This window comes from Rissa tridactyla, chromosome 18, assembly GCF_028500815.1.
Source record: "Rissa tridactyla isolate bRisTri1 chromosome 18, bRisTri1.patW.cur.20221130, whole genome shotgun sequence".
Classification (NCBI taxonomy): Eukaryota; Metazoa; Chordata; class Aves; order Charadriiformes; family Laridae; genus Rissa; species Rissa tridactyla.
The window spans coordinates 5,077,983-5,091,221 of NC_071483.1; the positions used below are offsets into that span (position 1 = coordinate 5,077,983).

General features: G+C 58.9%; 3 protein-coding genes and 1 non-coding gene across 6 annotated transcripts; 1 reads left to right on the top strand and 3 right to left on the bottom strand.

Annotated features, from left to right (window-relative positions):
- Positions 1-15: 15 nt before the first annotated feature.
- LOC128919063 (U11 spliceosomal RNA) lies at positions 16-145 on the bottom strand. Its single transcript, XR_008469810.1, has one exon. It is a non-coding gene; the product is annotated as a U11 spliceosomal RNA (small nuclear RNA).
- Positions 146-497: 352 nt separating this feature from the next.
- On the top strand, positions 498-8,090 carry TAF12 (TATA-box binding protein associated factor 12). Of its 2 annotated transcripts, XM_054223449.1 has the most exons (7): positions 498-584; positions 1,839-1,985; positions 3,842-4,093; positions 5,239-5,316; positions 5,619-5,733; positions 6,168-6,256; positions 7,616-8,090. In XM_054223449.1, exons 2-7 carry the CDS (start codon positions 1,917-1,919, stop codon positions 7,649-7,651), a joined length of 639 nt encoding a protein of 212 aa, XP_054079424.1. In that variant the 5' UTR covers positions 498-584; positions 1,839-1,916; the 3' UTR covers positions 7,652-8,090. The 2 variants fall into 2 exon arrangements, with proteins under 2 accessions (XP_054079424.1, XP_054079425.1); XM_054223450.1 differs by lacking the exon at positions 1,839-1,985.
- Positions 8,091-8,118: 28 nt separating this feature from the next.
- Positions 8,119-11,627, bottom strand: LOC128918802 (ras-related protein Rab-39B-like). Of its 2 annotated transcripts, XM_054223437.1 has the most exons (3): positions 11,368-11,627; positions 10,857-11,289; positions 8,119-9,514 (listed from the first exon to the last, which is right to left on the bottom strand). In XM_054223437.1, exons 1-3 carry the CDS (start codon positions 11,369-11,371, stop codon positions 9,082-9,084), a joined length of 870 nt encoding a protein of 289 aa, XP_054079412.1. In that variant the 5' UTR covers positions 11,372-11,627; the 3' UTR covers positions 8,119-9,081. The 2 variants fall into 2 exon arrangements, with proteins under 2 accessions (XP_054079412.1, XP_054079411.1); XM_054223436.1 differs by having other exon boundaries at positions 10,857-11,627.
- A 5-nt stretch (positions 11,628-11,632) lies between these two features.
- Positions 11,633-13,116, bottom strand: LOC128918806 (ras-related protein Rab-42-like). Its single transcript, XM_054223451.1, is given in 2 exon segments — positions 11,633-11,806; positions 11,808-13,116. Coding segments are annotated over 2 exon segments (576 nt in total). The 5' UTR covers positions 12,276-13,116; the 3' UTR covers positions 11,633-11,698.
- Between the last annotated feature and the right edge of the window lie 123 nt (positions 13,117-13,239).

Sequence of the window (13,239 nt, forward strand, 5' to 3'; positions counted from 1 at the left end):
GACGCCGACAGGCTACGGGGCGCCGGAACAAGCGGTTACCGGCGACCCCCTAGTGCAAAAATTGTGCTTCCGAAATCTCTTGATGTCGATTCCGCGAGGGCAGCCGTGCGGCCCCCCCGTGCCACGCACGGCAGAAGCCCTTTTTAAAAACTAACCTACCACCCCGGCACCACCGGAAAGCGCCAGGGTGCTATCTACCTCATGGCGAGCCACGCGTTTCTCTCAGAGCACAGTGTCCACATCCCTATTTCTCCTCTCTTTCTCCTCACGTTTCACGGGCTCCTTTGCGCCATTTCTACCTTTTTTCCCCTCAAAACTGCCGTTTCAGCGCCTCGCTGGCCCCCCGCGCCGTATGCAAATCGCGCGGGGCATGCTGGGGCGTCCGTCCCCCCCACCCCGGCCGCGCCTTCACTGAGGGGGTGGGGAGCGCCTTTGGCGGGCGTGGCGGGCTCGCTCCTGATTGGCGGCGCTGAGTAAGTGTTTCCGGGTGGTGGCGGGCGGTGCCCCCGGAAGGGCTCAGGGGAGCGCAGCGGAGGTAGCGCAGCCGGCGGCGGTGGCTCGGTCCGCCAGCGGGTCATGGGGAGGTACGGGACGGCTGGGGGGAGCTCGGGAGGGTCCTTCCCCAGGTGGGGGAGAGGCTCCGGCTGCTTTACACCCGCCTAAAAGGCGGAGGGAGGCGGGGGTGGGCGCGGCAGGCCGTGCCCGCCGCTCTCCGTGCCGGGCCGGGCCTGCAGCCGGTGTTCAGAACCCCCACCCCTGTGGCGGTCAGGGGCCTGAGGGGAGACCCCCGCAACCCTGACAGGCGGGGCCCGCCCTGGCGTGGGCTCCGGGCGGCTGTCGGTGACCTTGTCTCCTTGGCTTTTCCCCATGGCTTTGGCCGCGGCTCCCCGGGAATGCTTTGGCACGGGCAGCCTTCGTTCGGCCCCATAACGGCGTTCCCTGTGGGCAAGCATGGGGCTGGTGGGCTCCTCAAGTTGGTGGCTGGAAGAAAACCTCTGAGAGCGGCGTGTGTGGAGCTGTTGGCTCCCTAGATGCCAAGTGTTGGTGCTTTGGGGGTAAAAGGCGAAGCTGGAAGCTGTGAGGCGAGGAGGAAGGAGGTTTGAGCCACCCTTCAGCATCTAACAAACACATCCAAGGGGGGAAAAAGGGCTTTCTTATTTGTTTCATTTAAACTAGTGCACCTAAAAGATCAGTGCTTGTAACAGATACTTCCTTGAGCAGTGTAAGGAAGGGCTTTTTATCACATTTATAATACTAAAGCAAAACCCAAGAACTTTCCCAGTTTTCTCTCTATTAACAATAAAGAGACACCCAGAGACACCAAAGATCCACCAGACAGTCCTTTGCAAAACTATTTAAATATTTGGTGAAAATCGTTATGTCTTAATGGAAGTGGGAGCCCTCTCGGCATTCCAAGGAATGTGCCAAAAAGGTTTGTTTGGCTTTAATGTAGACTTTTAATTACAGCTGTAACCCTGGGCTGTCAAAGCTAACGAGTTACAGCAGGTCGGTGGCGCTAATTGCGGCCAGCAGACCTATTCCTGCCGCGGAGGGAAGCTGCCGGGCTCACCTGCGCATCGCTGCTGACAGCAGATACCAAGATACTCTGTCTTCTGACAGAAAAATGGAATTTGGCCAAATTTCTGCTCCTGCTTCAGGATCCTGGGAGATGCCTCGTCCTCTGCAGCAGCGTACGCTCGTGATTGTGTAATATCTTCTGATAGATAAACCCTCTCACGACATAGTAAGGACAATGCGTCCTCTCTTGCGTGAAGCTGTTTCCCCTTGCGATCTTACAATAGAATGGGTGATACAAAAAATATCTGGTGTTCCTGTAGGAATGAGAGTTATATGGAAGAGGAGGAAGCGAGAGTAGGTTATCGCTGACTGCTGACGTACTGGGAAGGCTTTGGGAAATGGCCTCTCCGTTCACTGGCCCCACAGCGGTTGCTGATGTAATTAAAGATCTAGACACTCAGATAGCTGTAAGTAAAGCGCCGGGGGCTTGCCACGGGGCCGGCATGTGGGATTTGTCCCGGGAATCTGCACATCCCATTAGTTTTGCGTTTGGTGATCTTAATGGCACGCAAAGGGGTGCGATAAGATCCGTGAATAAACGAACAAAGCGACTTTATGCTAATAAAGTGCTTTCTGCCCAAGGATTTCGGAGCTTTCTCCCCTGCATGGTGGATAAGAATTCCTGCTTTCTGGATTTGTAAAGTGAGGTGTTGGGGTGATCAGCCTGAGCTAAAAGCAAGACTAGCACACTGAATCCTGATCTTGTGCTGAGCTCCTCATCCAGCAATGCCATCTGAGGGGTTTTAGGGTGTGATTGTAATGATTTTCCATCTTTAATTAGTTAAAATTGAGCTAGGAACTTGCTGAGGGCGCTACAGAAATGTGTCTTGGATATAAATCCTCCTAAAAGGGCTCCGTGTCTGTAGGTGCGGCAGTGCATGAGTGTGCCCTAGAATGAAGCACTAAAGCAGCCGCTTCTAAGTACTCCCGTGTGATTTCTGGTTTGTGTTTTGGTATGAATTAATCCAGACTAACAAAGCTTGCTCTGATGAAGGGAAAACGTGTTTGTAGCTCAGGTGGCAGACGCTCCGCTCATCGCTTTGTACGTGAACGTGCTGTAAAGCTGTTTAAACAAACTCTCCTCTCATGTGTAAGTTCACCCTGGAACGTGTGGGCTTTTCAGAGGAGGCGTCTGCTCTCAGCGGCTGCTTCTCGCCCGTCTCTGGGCGCAACGGCAGCTGCTGCAGCCGCTGAGTGAGGGGCTTTTACATCAAACCGTTCCTTAAATGCTCCTTTCACGTGACAGACCTGTCACTGCTGCCCACACCGCTTGTGGGGGTGGAAGGCCCAGGGTTTGGATGAGTTTTCTCTCACAGAGCAGTAAAGGCAGAGCAAAGCTTCATCAGTCGGGGGGTTTTAGAGCCTTCCAGCCATGAAATATAGGAGTTGCCAGTCAGTCTGTGCGTTAGCTCGGTGGCCAGTAACCTGAACAACGTCGGCACCAAAGGGTGAACCTGGAAGATCTGGGTAACCAGTTAAGCTGCCACAACTCACTTCTGGTTCACCATTAACAGCTCAGTAAACCTGACTTCGTTTACTGCGGCTGTCGGTTGCCCGGTGTGGGAAGAACAAATCGAAGGTGTGGGTGTCTGCCTGTGTTTCTCTGTCACGTTACCTCTGAGTTACCAGACTTGTGCTCTCGGAACCAAAACCGAACCGATACAAGCTGCCATCGAGGGATCGCTGTGGGTCAGGCTTGAAGTGTTGCCAAAAACGAGACCTCTACCCTGTGGCGGACACCCAAGGGAGCTTGAACCCTGTCTTCTTCTCAGGCCCATGGAGCGTGGAGATGAGAACCCAAACGCTGTGCCTGCTGTTCCGTTCCCCTGCATCGCTGCCGCAGGAGCAAGCCGTGTCCTTTAGTTAAATCTTCTTTGCGTGTTCTTTTCCTGGAAGCTCTTTGTGGTCCAAGTGAAATGTGTTCCGAAAGGCCCTGACCGGAGGGCGAGGGGTGGACACGCGCATGGGATTCATCCCAAGGAAGGAGCAGGCGGGTCGGTGCCACTGCAGAGGTGCTGCCTCTTGTCAGTGCGCGGCGTGCAGCCGCTGTCCTTCTTGTGGCAAACTTCATATTCCATATAACAGGGAATGTTTTCTCTTCTTCTAAACATTGCTCGTCCCTTCTTGCTGTGGCCAGAGAGACCCAGTCCTCTATAAACCTCTGGGCCCCGTCAGGACACTACGGTTTCACTCTGACCAAAGATGTGATCACCCTGTTGAATTCTTTCTGTTTGCTAACTCTGGCTTTTGTTTCCTTTTCCAGTTGATTGGTTTGGGTCCCCACAACCCCAAGAAGAAGCAGGACCTAGATAAGCTTTATGATCTAAAAGCTAAAGCCCAACAGATTATGAACCAGTTTGGCCCCTCTACCTTGATCAACCTCTCCAACTTCTCCTCCATAAAGCCAGAACCAGCCAGCACTCCCCCGCAGAGCTCCATGGCCAACAGCACCACCGTGGCAAAGATGCCGGGGACGCCCAGCGGAGGAGGACGGCTCAGTCCTGAAAGCAACCAGGTAATTTCATCCCCGATTTTAGGACAACGGGGGAGATGCTCAGACCTGCCCCGGCTTAATTCCTTCCTTAAACTATCAGCAAAAACATAATGTCTAGTACAGTATCAGTTACGGAGCGAGCAAACGTCTTCATGTGTTTCTTCTCTTCGGGCTGGATGGGGTATGGACGCTGTAGGTGTAGAGGGTTTTTCGGTCTCAGGAGAATGTATTTTGGGAGCATAATTGGGAAATTCTTAAACGTGGTTTACGTGGGAGAAATAGAAGTGCAGGTTTGTAGCCTCTGTCTTACGGGGATGGTGCGAGAGGCAGCATCGGTGCCAGGAGCTGCTGAGTTGCGTGTTTGCTTGTTGGTGTCGAGCCTTTGACATGCGTAAAATATGCTGCTGCCCAGCAAGTGCTCCCGGAATGCACCCTGGTCTCTCTGCGGGCTTCGTTGGCACCGTGACCGCTCTGGGAAGAGTACAAACGCCCTGACACGAACACACGCACAGCAGTTTCACCGTTGGTGTAAGGGCACCAGGAAGGGCAGGAATTTCCCACCTGTGTCTGGTTCATCTCACCAGGCCGAGGGATCAGTGGTGACAACTTTCATCCATACCCAATAAGACTAACTAGGGCCCCCGCTGCTGTTCGGCAGCAGTATAATTTCTGCTTCCTGCCATGTTTGGGCTGAGAGGGTGCTGCCTTCTGCCCTAGAATAACCCAGCGCTCTCGTATCTCGTGTTTTCCATTTGAAACGCTAAAGGTGATAAGCGCTAGAGCCATGGAAGTACTTCATTTGGTCACGAATAGTTTGCTTGCGCTTGCTGTCTGCCCCTTAAGACTTCTAGTTCTGCCTTTGTCCCCTCTTGCCCGCAGCCTCGTGGTGTTTCAGTGCCAGTTTGGTGCAGGAGACTTATTTATCCTGGCCTGCTGCATTCCACTTTCCGGTCAGAGCAACCACAGGGGCTTGAAAATAACTCCTTAACGCCTGATATTTCTTATCTCTGCCATTCCTGAGCTGATACGCTGTGTCAACACGTGTGTTTTGGGCCTCGGGTGGGGGGGGGGGTGGTGGGGGAGGAGGTCTTTTATGGCTGTGCTGCGTGAGCAGCTGCTTTGCTAAAATAGGGCAGTAAATTGTTCCTCTTCTCCCCCGCGCCCAGGTTTTAACCAAGAAGAAATTGCAGGACCTGGTGCGTGAGGTCGATCCGAACGAGCAGCTGGATGAAGACGTGGAGGAAGTAAGTATCGACCCATGGCAGGGGCTGCAAAAAGAGCTAATCTGGGATTTTTCACGCCCCGGCGGCCCTTTGTCCGAGGCAGGGAGGGTTGGTTCATATAAAGCTGCCATATTCTCATGTTCGCTGCAGCTTTCAGCTATCCGTGTCTGTTTCTGTGTCTCGGTGTCAAAAAGAGTTTTAAAACGGCAATTGTAGCAACCACCTTTGAAATCCTAGCTTCTGCGTCTCAATTTTCATACTTTCTGCATAATTTCAGCTGCTCAGCACTGATAATACTGGTTGTTGTCCTTGTTCTGCCACAGATGCTGTTGCAGATCGCCGATGATTTCATAGAGAGCGTGGTGACGGCCGCCTGCCAGCTTGCGCGGCATCGCAAGTCGAACACCCTGGAAGTCAAAGACGTCCAGTTGCATCTCGGTGGGTGATTTAATTTTTCCCCCCCTTAGCTGAGAGCTGGGCTCATGCCCTGAACTTGAGGCACGGCCGCGGCGTTGGGGTGGAAACCTGTGAGTAGCTACAGATTCGTTGCTATTGAATAATGGCTTAATAATCAGGGGGTGAACGAGGTGTCTGCTGCCCCTCACCGTCCCTTCTCCAAATTTTGCAATTTTTAGCTGTCCATCACCCGGTGTTGGAAGGTCCCTGCCACAGGGGACAGCATTTTTACCGTGTTTAATGTTGTGCAGCCCTCTGCTGCTCTGCTTTTGGGAAGCTTTTATAGCTGGAACACAGCTCACCAGCACGTCTCTAGCACCGGCTCCGGGCAGACGCGCTGCCGGTATGTTTGTGGTGACGAGGGATGCTCCTGCGGTGGGCGGTTGGGGTGTGCTGACCTGCGCTCTCTCTTCCAGAGCGTCAGTGGAACATGTGGATCCCGGGCTTTGGTTCGGAAGAAATCAGGCCCTACAAAAAAGCCTGCACTACAGAAGCTCACAAACAGGTAAGGAGCCCTCAGTAACACGGAGAATCGCATGGTAGAAGGCTGATACGGGGAGAGTGGCCTTGGACTCCTGGCACAACGTGAATTTGTAGCCTCTTCCAAGTGGTTTGGACTTGGAATAACTTCCAGAGTCTCCTTGTCTGTTTGCGCGGAGAGGACTGAGGTTGCTCTGGCTCCTCTGTGGTGGTGCAGTGCTGGCTGTGCCCTGAGAGCAGCAGCAGCACTCGCTCTCTGAAGGGCAGCCCAGCTTGGAAGGGTTAAAAACCAGCTGAGAGCTGCAGGCAGTCGCTTGTCAGCTGCCCCCTGGCAGATCGTGTGCTCTGTTGTGCAGAAGGGACTGAAAACACATTGCCGGCGACTCTGGGCTGCTCACCACCGTAAGAATTTCAACAGCTGCAAAAAGGCTAAGGGCCTGGGACGGTCAGAGAGCACGCCGTTGTCCTGGGATCGCAGCTGTAGATTGGAGCTGGGCGGCTCTGGGGATTTTTACCCTTAATTTTGCTTTTGCTGAATTGGGCCATCGCTTTTTAAGTGTCCGGTCGGAGCCAGGGAGGAGCTGCCCTGCAGGAGCTGTTGGAGTTTATGGAGGATACTGCACAGAATCACAGAATGGTTCGGGTTGGAAGGGAGCTTAAAGCCCACCCAGTGCCACCCCCTGCCCTGGGCAGGGACACCTCCCACCAGCCCAGGTTGCTCCAAGCCCCGGCCAACCTGGCCTTGAACCCCTCCAGGGATGGGGCAGCCACAGCTTCTCTGGGCAACCTGGGCCAGGGGCTCACCGCCCTCACAGCCAAGAATTTCTTCCCAAGATCTCATCTAAATCTCCCCTCTTCCAGCTTAAAACCGTTCCCCCTGGTCCCATGGCTCCCCTCCCTGCTCCAGAGTCCCTCCCCAGCTTTCCTGGAGCCCCTTTAGGGACTGGAAGGGGCTGGAAGGTCTCCCCGGAGCCTTCTCTTCTCCAGGCTGAACCCCCCCAGCTCTCTCAGCCTGTCCCCACAGCAGAGGGGCTCCAGCCCTCCCAGCATCTCCCCTCTGAAGCTCCCGCGGCAGCTGCTGGGCAGAGCGGGGAGGCCCTGAAGTGGGGTTTGATCCCCTGCTCTGTTTAATCCCGTTGCCCCTCGCTCGTGTCGGTGTTTCACTTTCCAGCCCCGCGTGCCAGGGAGAGGAGCACAGACGCTTCCTTTTCCTGTGGCTCCAGCTTGGGACCCCATTAACATTCAAACAGACCTGAAAGACCTGTGTGGAAACAAGTCAGGCAGTGTCCTGAGAGAACCCGACATCCCTTGTTCCTGCAGGTTGTTTTGCAGGAACCTTGTCTGAGACGCTCCGCTTCCCACGTTTTTCTCTTTCTTCTTACAGAGAATGGCACTGATTCGCAAAACTACCAAGAAATAGCCCCTGGGAAGAGCCGGGAGAAGACGCCAGTGCATTTTGGGATATTTGCCTCTCCACTAAAGCCTCCACGATGCCATCCATGGGATATTTTTTTTAATGCTTTACAGAGAAGCATATATTTTTTATTAACGGTGCAGCAATATCTTGACTTTATGAGGAGATCTGCCAAAAACATTCTACGCCCCCTTCCTCATTGCCCCTAAAGAGCGCAACGTATCTCAAAACAAAGACTTTTATTTGTGACTTGAAAGTGGTTTATCGTATAAGTGATTATCCAAGGGACAGAGCATTTTGATCTTGTGTGGGACAGTATTAGAAGCATCTGTAGAGGTTTTTGTTTCCTTCTTCCTGCCCCTACCTGCTCCAGTACTTTGTAATGTCAGTGTTTATATAAATACTTGCGTTTGTTTTACATGAATAAAGAAATTATTAATCTAAACCCGTCGCGCGGCCTCGTGCTCTCCAAACAGCGCGGGGAGGGAGTGCGAGTGCCATGGGCGGCCTCCCCGTTGCCTGGTTTCTGCTGTTTGCCTCCGAGGTCTCCTGCCCTGGGCTTTGGAGGGAGTGGAAGGATGGATTTGGCCGCCTCTGCCGCACTGACGGGGCTGGGACGGCGCCTTCCCTCCCCCTCCAGCCCGGGGTGAGGAGTTTGCCCATCGCTTGGAGTGGGACAGGGTGACTGAGGACAAGAAATCACGGCGATCCGGGTTTTCTCCTCACCTGGGACATCAAGAAACGCCGCGTCGTCCTGCCTGTTCCTGCCTGCTCTGCTCAAAGTGGTGAACGTCAGCTCCAGCCGGGGCTATGGGGGAAACCGCCTTGGCTGTAGTTCAGAAACCGGTACGGCTGCTCTCTCCTCCTCCCTGCGGAGCCCAAGGACTGCGGTAAACGCAGCCGAGGCCTGTCTGGGTGCCCGGGGCCACGCTCGGCTGCTGCTGGGGGGGGGACGTGGGGTTGTTCAGTGGCTGCTCCAGCTCGGGGGAGCCGTAGGAGCCGCTCAGAGCAGGGCGCTTTGTTATCGAGCTCTGAGCGAACGGGTCGGGCGGTGAAAGGGGATTCGGATCAATGCTGATCCGAGGCAGGACATGGGGTGCCGGGAGGACCCCTGGTTCCTCTCCCTGGGAGGGGGGGGGTGGACGCAGCCTTGCAGAAAGGGGTTTGGAGAGAAAATAGGGGAAAGGGGGGACACAAACCTCTCTGCAGCCCCCGAACCTGTCCTGCCTGGGGACTTCACCCTTCCCCTGGGCAGCCTCGGCGCCGGCCGCTTCCCCTTCCCCAGGAAAACACGGGCAGGCGCGGGGGTGAACAGGGGGTGTTTAATGCGCCCCAGCCGTCGCCAGCCGCTCCACCTCTGCCTCACGCCCTGCGCGGAGCCCGGAGTGTCCCAGCCCCCCCCCCCCCCCCCGGACAGGCTGCCGGTGTCCCCGGTTTTAGCACGAGCATTTTTTCCGCTTCTCTTCCTTCTCCGGCGCCCGAGCCTTGAGCGACGCCGGCAGCGGGATGCTGCACTTCACCCCGTCCCACGCCTCGGTGGCAGCCAGCCGCCCCGTTTGCAGCGCCTGGTAGATGGCCACGGTCAACATCTGGAAAGCCTGGACCACGTTGCTGGCGTCCTTGGCCGAGGTCTCCACGTACTGCACCCCCAGCGTGGACGCCAGCTTCTCCGCCTCCCTCCTGCCCACCCGCCGCTGCCCGGCCAGGTCGCTCTTGTGCCCCACCAGCAAGAAAACGATGCGGAAGGGCTGGACCGTGTCCGTCACTTCCCGGTGCCACTGCCGGACGCTCTCGAAGGACGCGCGGTTGGTGAGGTCAAAGAGCAGCATCCCCCCGGCCGAGTTACGGTAGTAGGAGCGAGTCACGGATCTGCGGGGGGGGGGGGAAGAGAAACGGGGTGAGGAGCCCCCAGGGCTACCCTGGGCAGCAGCTGCCCCACCTGCGGCGCAGCCCGGGCCGGGTCCTGCCCTCCGCAGCCGCACACCGCGCTCAAACCACCGTAAGAGCGAGGAGAATCGTCCCTTTTGGTGTGCCAGCGAGTGGTCTGAGCATCTCTGCCCCTGCTCGGCCACCAAAGCTCGGCTGGTCCCAGCAGCCATGGCCCTGGAGCTCTCCCGTCCCCTGCAGCCATGGTCCCGGAGCTCTCCTGTCCCCAGAGCTCTCTCATCCCCTGCAGCCATGACCCTGGAACTCTCCCTGCAGCCATGTCCCCAGAGCTCTCCTGTCCCCTTTAACCACGTCCCTGGAGCTCTCCCATCCTCTGCAGCCATGGCCCTGGAGCTCTCCCGTCCCCTGCAGCCATGGCCCTTGAGCTCTCCCGTCCCCGGAGCTCTCCCATCCCCTTTAGCCATGTCGCCGGTGCTCTCCCATCCCCTGGAGCCATGTCCCTTGAGCTTGCCCATCCCCTGGAGCCATGCTCCTGGAGCTCTCCCATCCCCTGCAGCCATGTCCCTGGAGCTCTCCTGTCCCCAGAGCTCTCCCATCCCCTTTAACTGTGTCCCTGGAGCTCTCCCATCCCCTGCAGCCATGTCCCTGGAGCTCTCCTGTCCCCAGAGCTCTCCCATCCCCTTTAACTGTGTCCCTGGAGCTCTCCCATCCCCTGCAGCCATGTCCCTGGAGCTCTCCTGTCCCCAGAGCTCTCCCATCCCCTTTAACTGTGTCCCTGGAGCTCTCCTGTCCCCTGCAGCCATGGCCCCAGAGCTCGGCTGTCCCCTTTAGCCCTAGGTCTGCCATTCTCCCGTCCCCTGCAGCCACCCCCCAGAGTCCCCCTGTCCCCAGCGCCAGCCTGGCCGGCGCGGGCAGCCTTGGCGGTGTGGGGCGGTGGGGTGTGAAGGCTCCCGGCAGCCGAGCCCTGTGGGCTCCGAGCCTCTTCCCCCAGCCCTCCGCAGACGGAGGGGGGCAGAGGGGTGCTGGGGGGGGTCCCGTACTCCCTTTGGAGCTGGAGCAAGGGTTTACAAGGCAACCCCGAGGGCTCCTTTCCATGGAAACAGCCTTGGCTTTGGCTCACGTGGGTCCCTGCAGCCTGCCCGGTGTGGGGCACAGTGGTTCCTCACCCATAGGGCACGGGTGGGGGGGAACACAGCCCCATCCAGGCCTTGCCCAGGGTTGGGAATCACAACATCTCGCCATCCCACCCCAAATCCCGGGGGGGACACACACCCGTCTCCATCACCCCCTCCCCACCCTGCCCCATGGCCGGAGCCGGACCCACCTGAACCGCTCCTGCCCGGCCGTGTCCCAGAACTGCAGCTTCACCCGCAGCCCCGGCTCCAGCTCCACGAACTGGACGTAGAAATCCACCCCCACCGTCTGGTTGACGGCGTCCAGGAAGACGCCCTCGGTGTAACGCCGCAGCAGCGAGGATTTCCCCACCGTCGAGTCCCCCAGCATGATCACCCGGAACTGGTACTGCCACCGCGGCTCCATCGGCGCCTCCGTCACCCGCCGCCCCCGCGCCAGGCGCCTGTACGGGCAGGCAGCGCCGGGCTCCTCCACCCAGGAGGCGTTCCCGCCCGCCATGGCTACTGGCTGGCCCCTTCTGGAACCCCTTTCATCCCTTTTTCCTCGGCTCCATCCAGCTGGAAGCACTCCGGCAGGGGGTTCCTGGTGCCATTTTCCAAGGGGGTGGCCCTGGGACACGAGGCCTGAGTGACACAGTGATTTGGGGGGTGTCTCACCCCATCCGCAACCCAGCCCCCCCCCCCCCCACCAAAGCATCTCACCCATGTCATGAGTTGAGCTGAGCACGGTGGCGTGGCCCTGCGAGGGGTCCGGCGCTCGCCGCAGCCTTTATTTAATGTGGAAAAGCCTCAAGTTTATTAAAAACACTCCTGCGGGGGAGCAGTATTTTAGTATTTTTTCAGAGCCCCCAAATCAAAGCTGGAAATAAACCTGGGGGAGGGACACAAAGCCCCGCACATCACCCAAGGGCAGGGGGGGGGGACACACAAAGCCCCGTGCATCACCCAAGGGCAGGGGGGGGGACACACAAATCTCTCTACCCCTGCGAAAGGGCAGGGGTGGAGGGTCCTGTGTGTCCCCCCCCCGTCCCCATCAGCACTGGCAGCGCTGCCGCGGCTCCCCCCGCGCCGGGGGCCGGGGGCGGCTGCGGCTGGGGATGAGCCTGATGCCACCGCAGCCCCGGTGAGGGGTGACCCCCCCCCCGGCCCAGCGCCTGCTGGATGCCCCCCGCCAGCGTCTGGAAGGCCAGCTCCACGTTGAGGTTGCCGCGGGCCGAGGTCTCCACGAAGGCCACCATGCCCAGGCTGGCGGCGAGGTGCCCGGCCTCCTCCGCCGACACGGCTCGCTGGGCCACCAGGTCACACTTGTGTCCCACCAGGACGAAGGCGGGGGGACGGTCCCCGGCGGCTTCGCGGTGCCACTCGGGGACGCGCTCGAAGGACGCGCGGTTGGTGAGGTCGAACACCAGCAGCACCCCCGCCGCGCTCCGGTAGAAGGACCTGGTGATGGACCTGGGCACACCACGGGGGGGGGTGGTGGTGGTTGGGGGACACCCCGGCACCCCCCAGCCCCTGCACCCACCGCCCCAGGATGGGACTCGGGGGACTTTTGGGACCTCAGGAGCAGGGAGGGGAGACCTGCCCAGACCATCTGCACCCCAATTTTCCATTCAGCATCCCCCCCCCTCCAGACTGGGGAGCTCCGGAAGGGTTTTGTAGGGGCTCGGGGATCCCTCTCACCCCCCACCCCAGGCCGGGGTGCGGTGGGGACGGGGCAGCACCCAGGCGTGGGTGCCGATGGGGCTGAGCACAGGGCAGAAACAGGGCACACCCAGACCAACCTGGGGCCCCCAGGAGGCTCCCAGGGATGGGGGCAGCGCGGGACCCCCCCCCCCCGGCTCCAGCCACAGCTCCTGCCTCGCCAGCCCCTCGCGCTCCATTCGAGCCTCTTTCACACTCCCGGCTCCGGCCTGATGCGATCAGGGAGGGAATCACCCGGCCCCAGCCCAACGGCACCCCAGGACCGGGACCGGGACCCCAGGACCAGAACCCCAGGACCAGCATCAGGACCCCAAGACTGGGCCCCCAGGATTGGTACCCCAGCACCAGGACCATCGCCCCAGAACCAGCACCCCAGCACTGGCACCCCAGGTCTGGGACCCCAGGACCAGCACCCCAGGACCAGGACCCCAGGACTGGGACCCCAGGACCAGGAACATCACCCCAGGACCAGGACCCCAGGACCGGGCCCCCAGGACCAGGACCATCACCCCAGGACTGGGACCCCAGGATGACGACTGGGACCCCAGGATTGGTACCCCAAGACTGGGACCTCAGGATTGGTACCCCAGGACCAGGACCATCACCCCGGAAACAGCACCCCAGGACCAGGACGCCAAGAGTGGGACCCCAGGACCAGCACCCAGCCCTGCTCCTTTGGCCGCTCCCCAAAACCAGCTCCAGCTTCTCCCCGAGCTCACCGCAGGGTTCCACCGTCCCCTAAAGCGTCACCGTCCCAGTGAGCCATGGCTGCCTGTCCCCGCACGCCTGGCCAGGGACTTCACACCCACCCCGGGGTGGGGGGGACGAGTCCATTGGGTGCTGGGGTCCCGCGTGAGGGCCGTGTCCCCCTCC

What these genes read in the sequence shown, in the direction of transcription:
- TAF12 (XM_054223449.1), top strand. Translation starts at nt 1,917, where the DNA reads ATGGCCTCTCCGTTCACTGGCCCCACAGCGGTTGCTGATGTAATTAAA. An exon ending in ATCTAGACACTCAGATAGCT is followed by an intron (nt 1,986 to 3,841) that starts GTAAGTAAAGCG and finishes TTCCTTTTCCAG; the next exon opens with TTGATTGGTTTGGGTCCCCA. An exon ending in TCAGTCCTGAAAGCAACCAG is followed by an intron (nt 4,094 to 5,238) that starts GTAATTTCATCC and finishes CCCCGCGCCCAG; the next exon opens with GTTTTAACCAAGAAGAAATT.
- LOC128918802 (XM_054223436.1), bottom strand. Translation starts at nt 11,371, where the DNA reads ATGGGTGAGATGCTTTGGTGGGGGGGGGGGGGGCTGGGTTGCGGATGG. An exon ending in GCCGGGCAGGAGCGGTTCAG is followed by an intron (nt 9,515 to 10,856) that starts GTGGGTCCGGCT and finishes CCCCCCCCGCAG; the next exon opens with ATCCGTGACTCGCTCCTACT.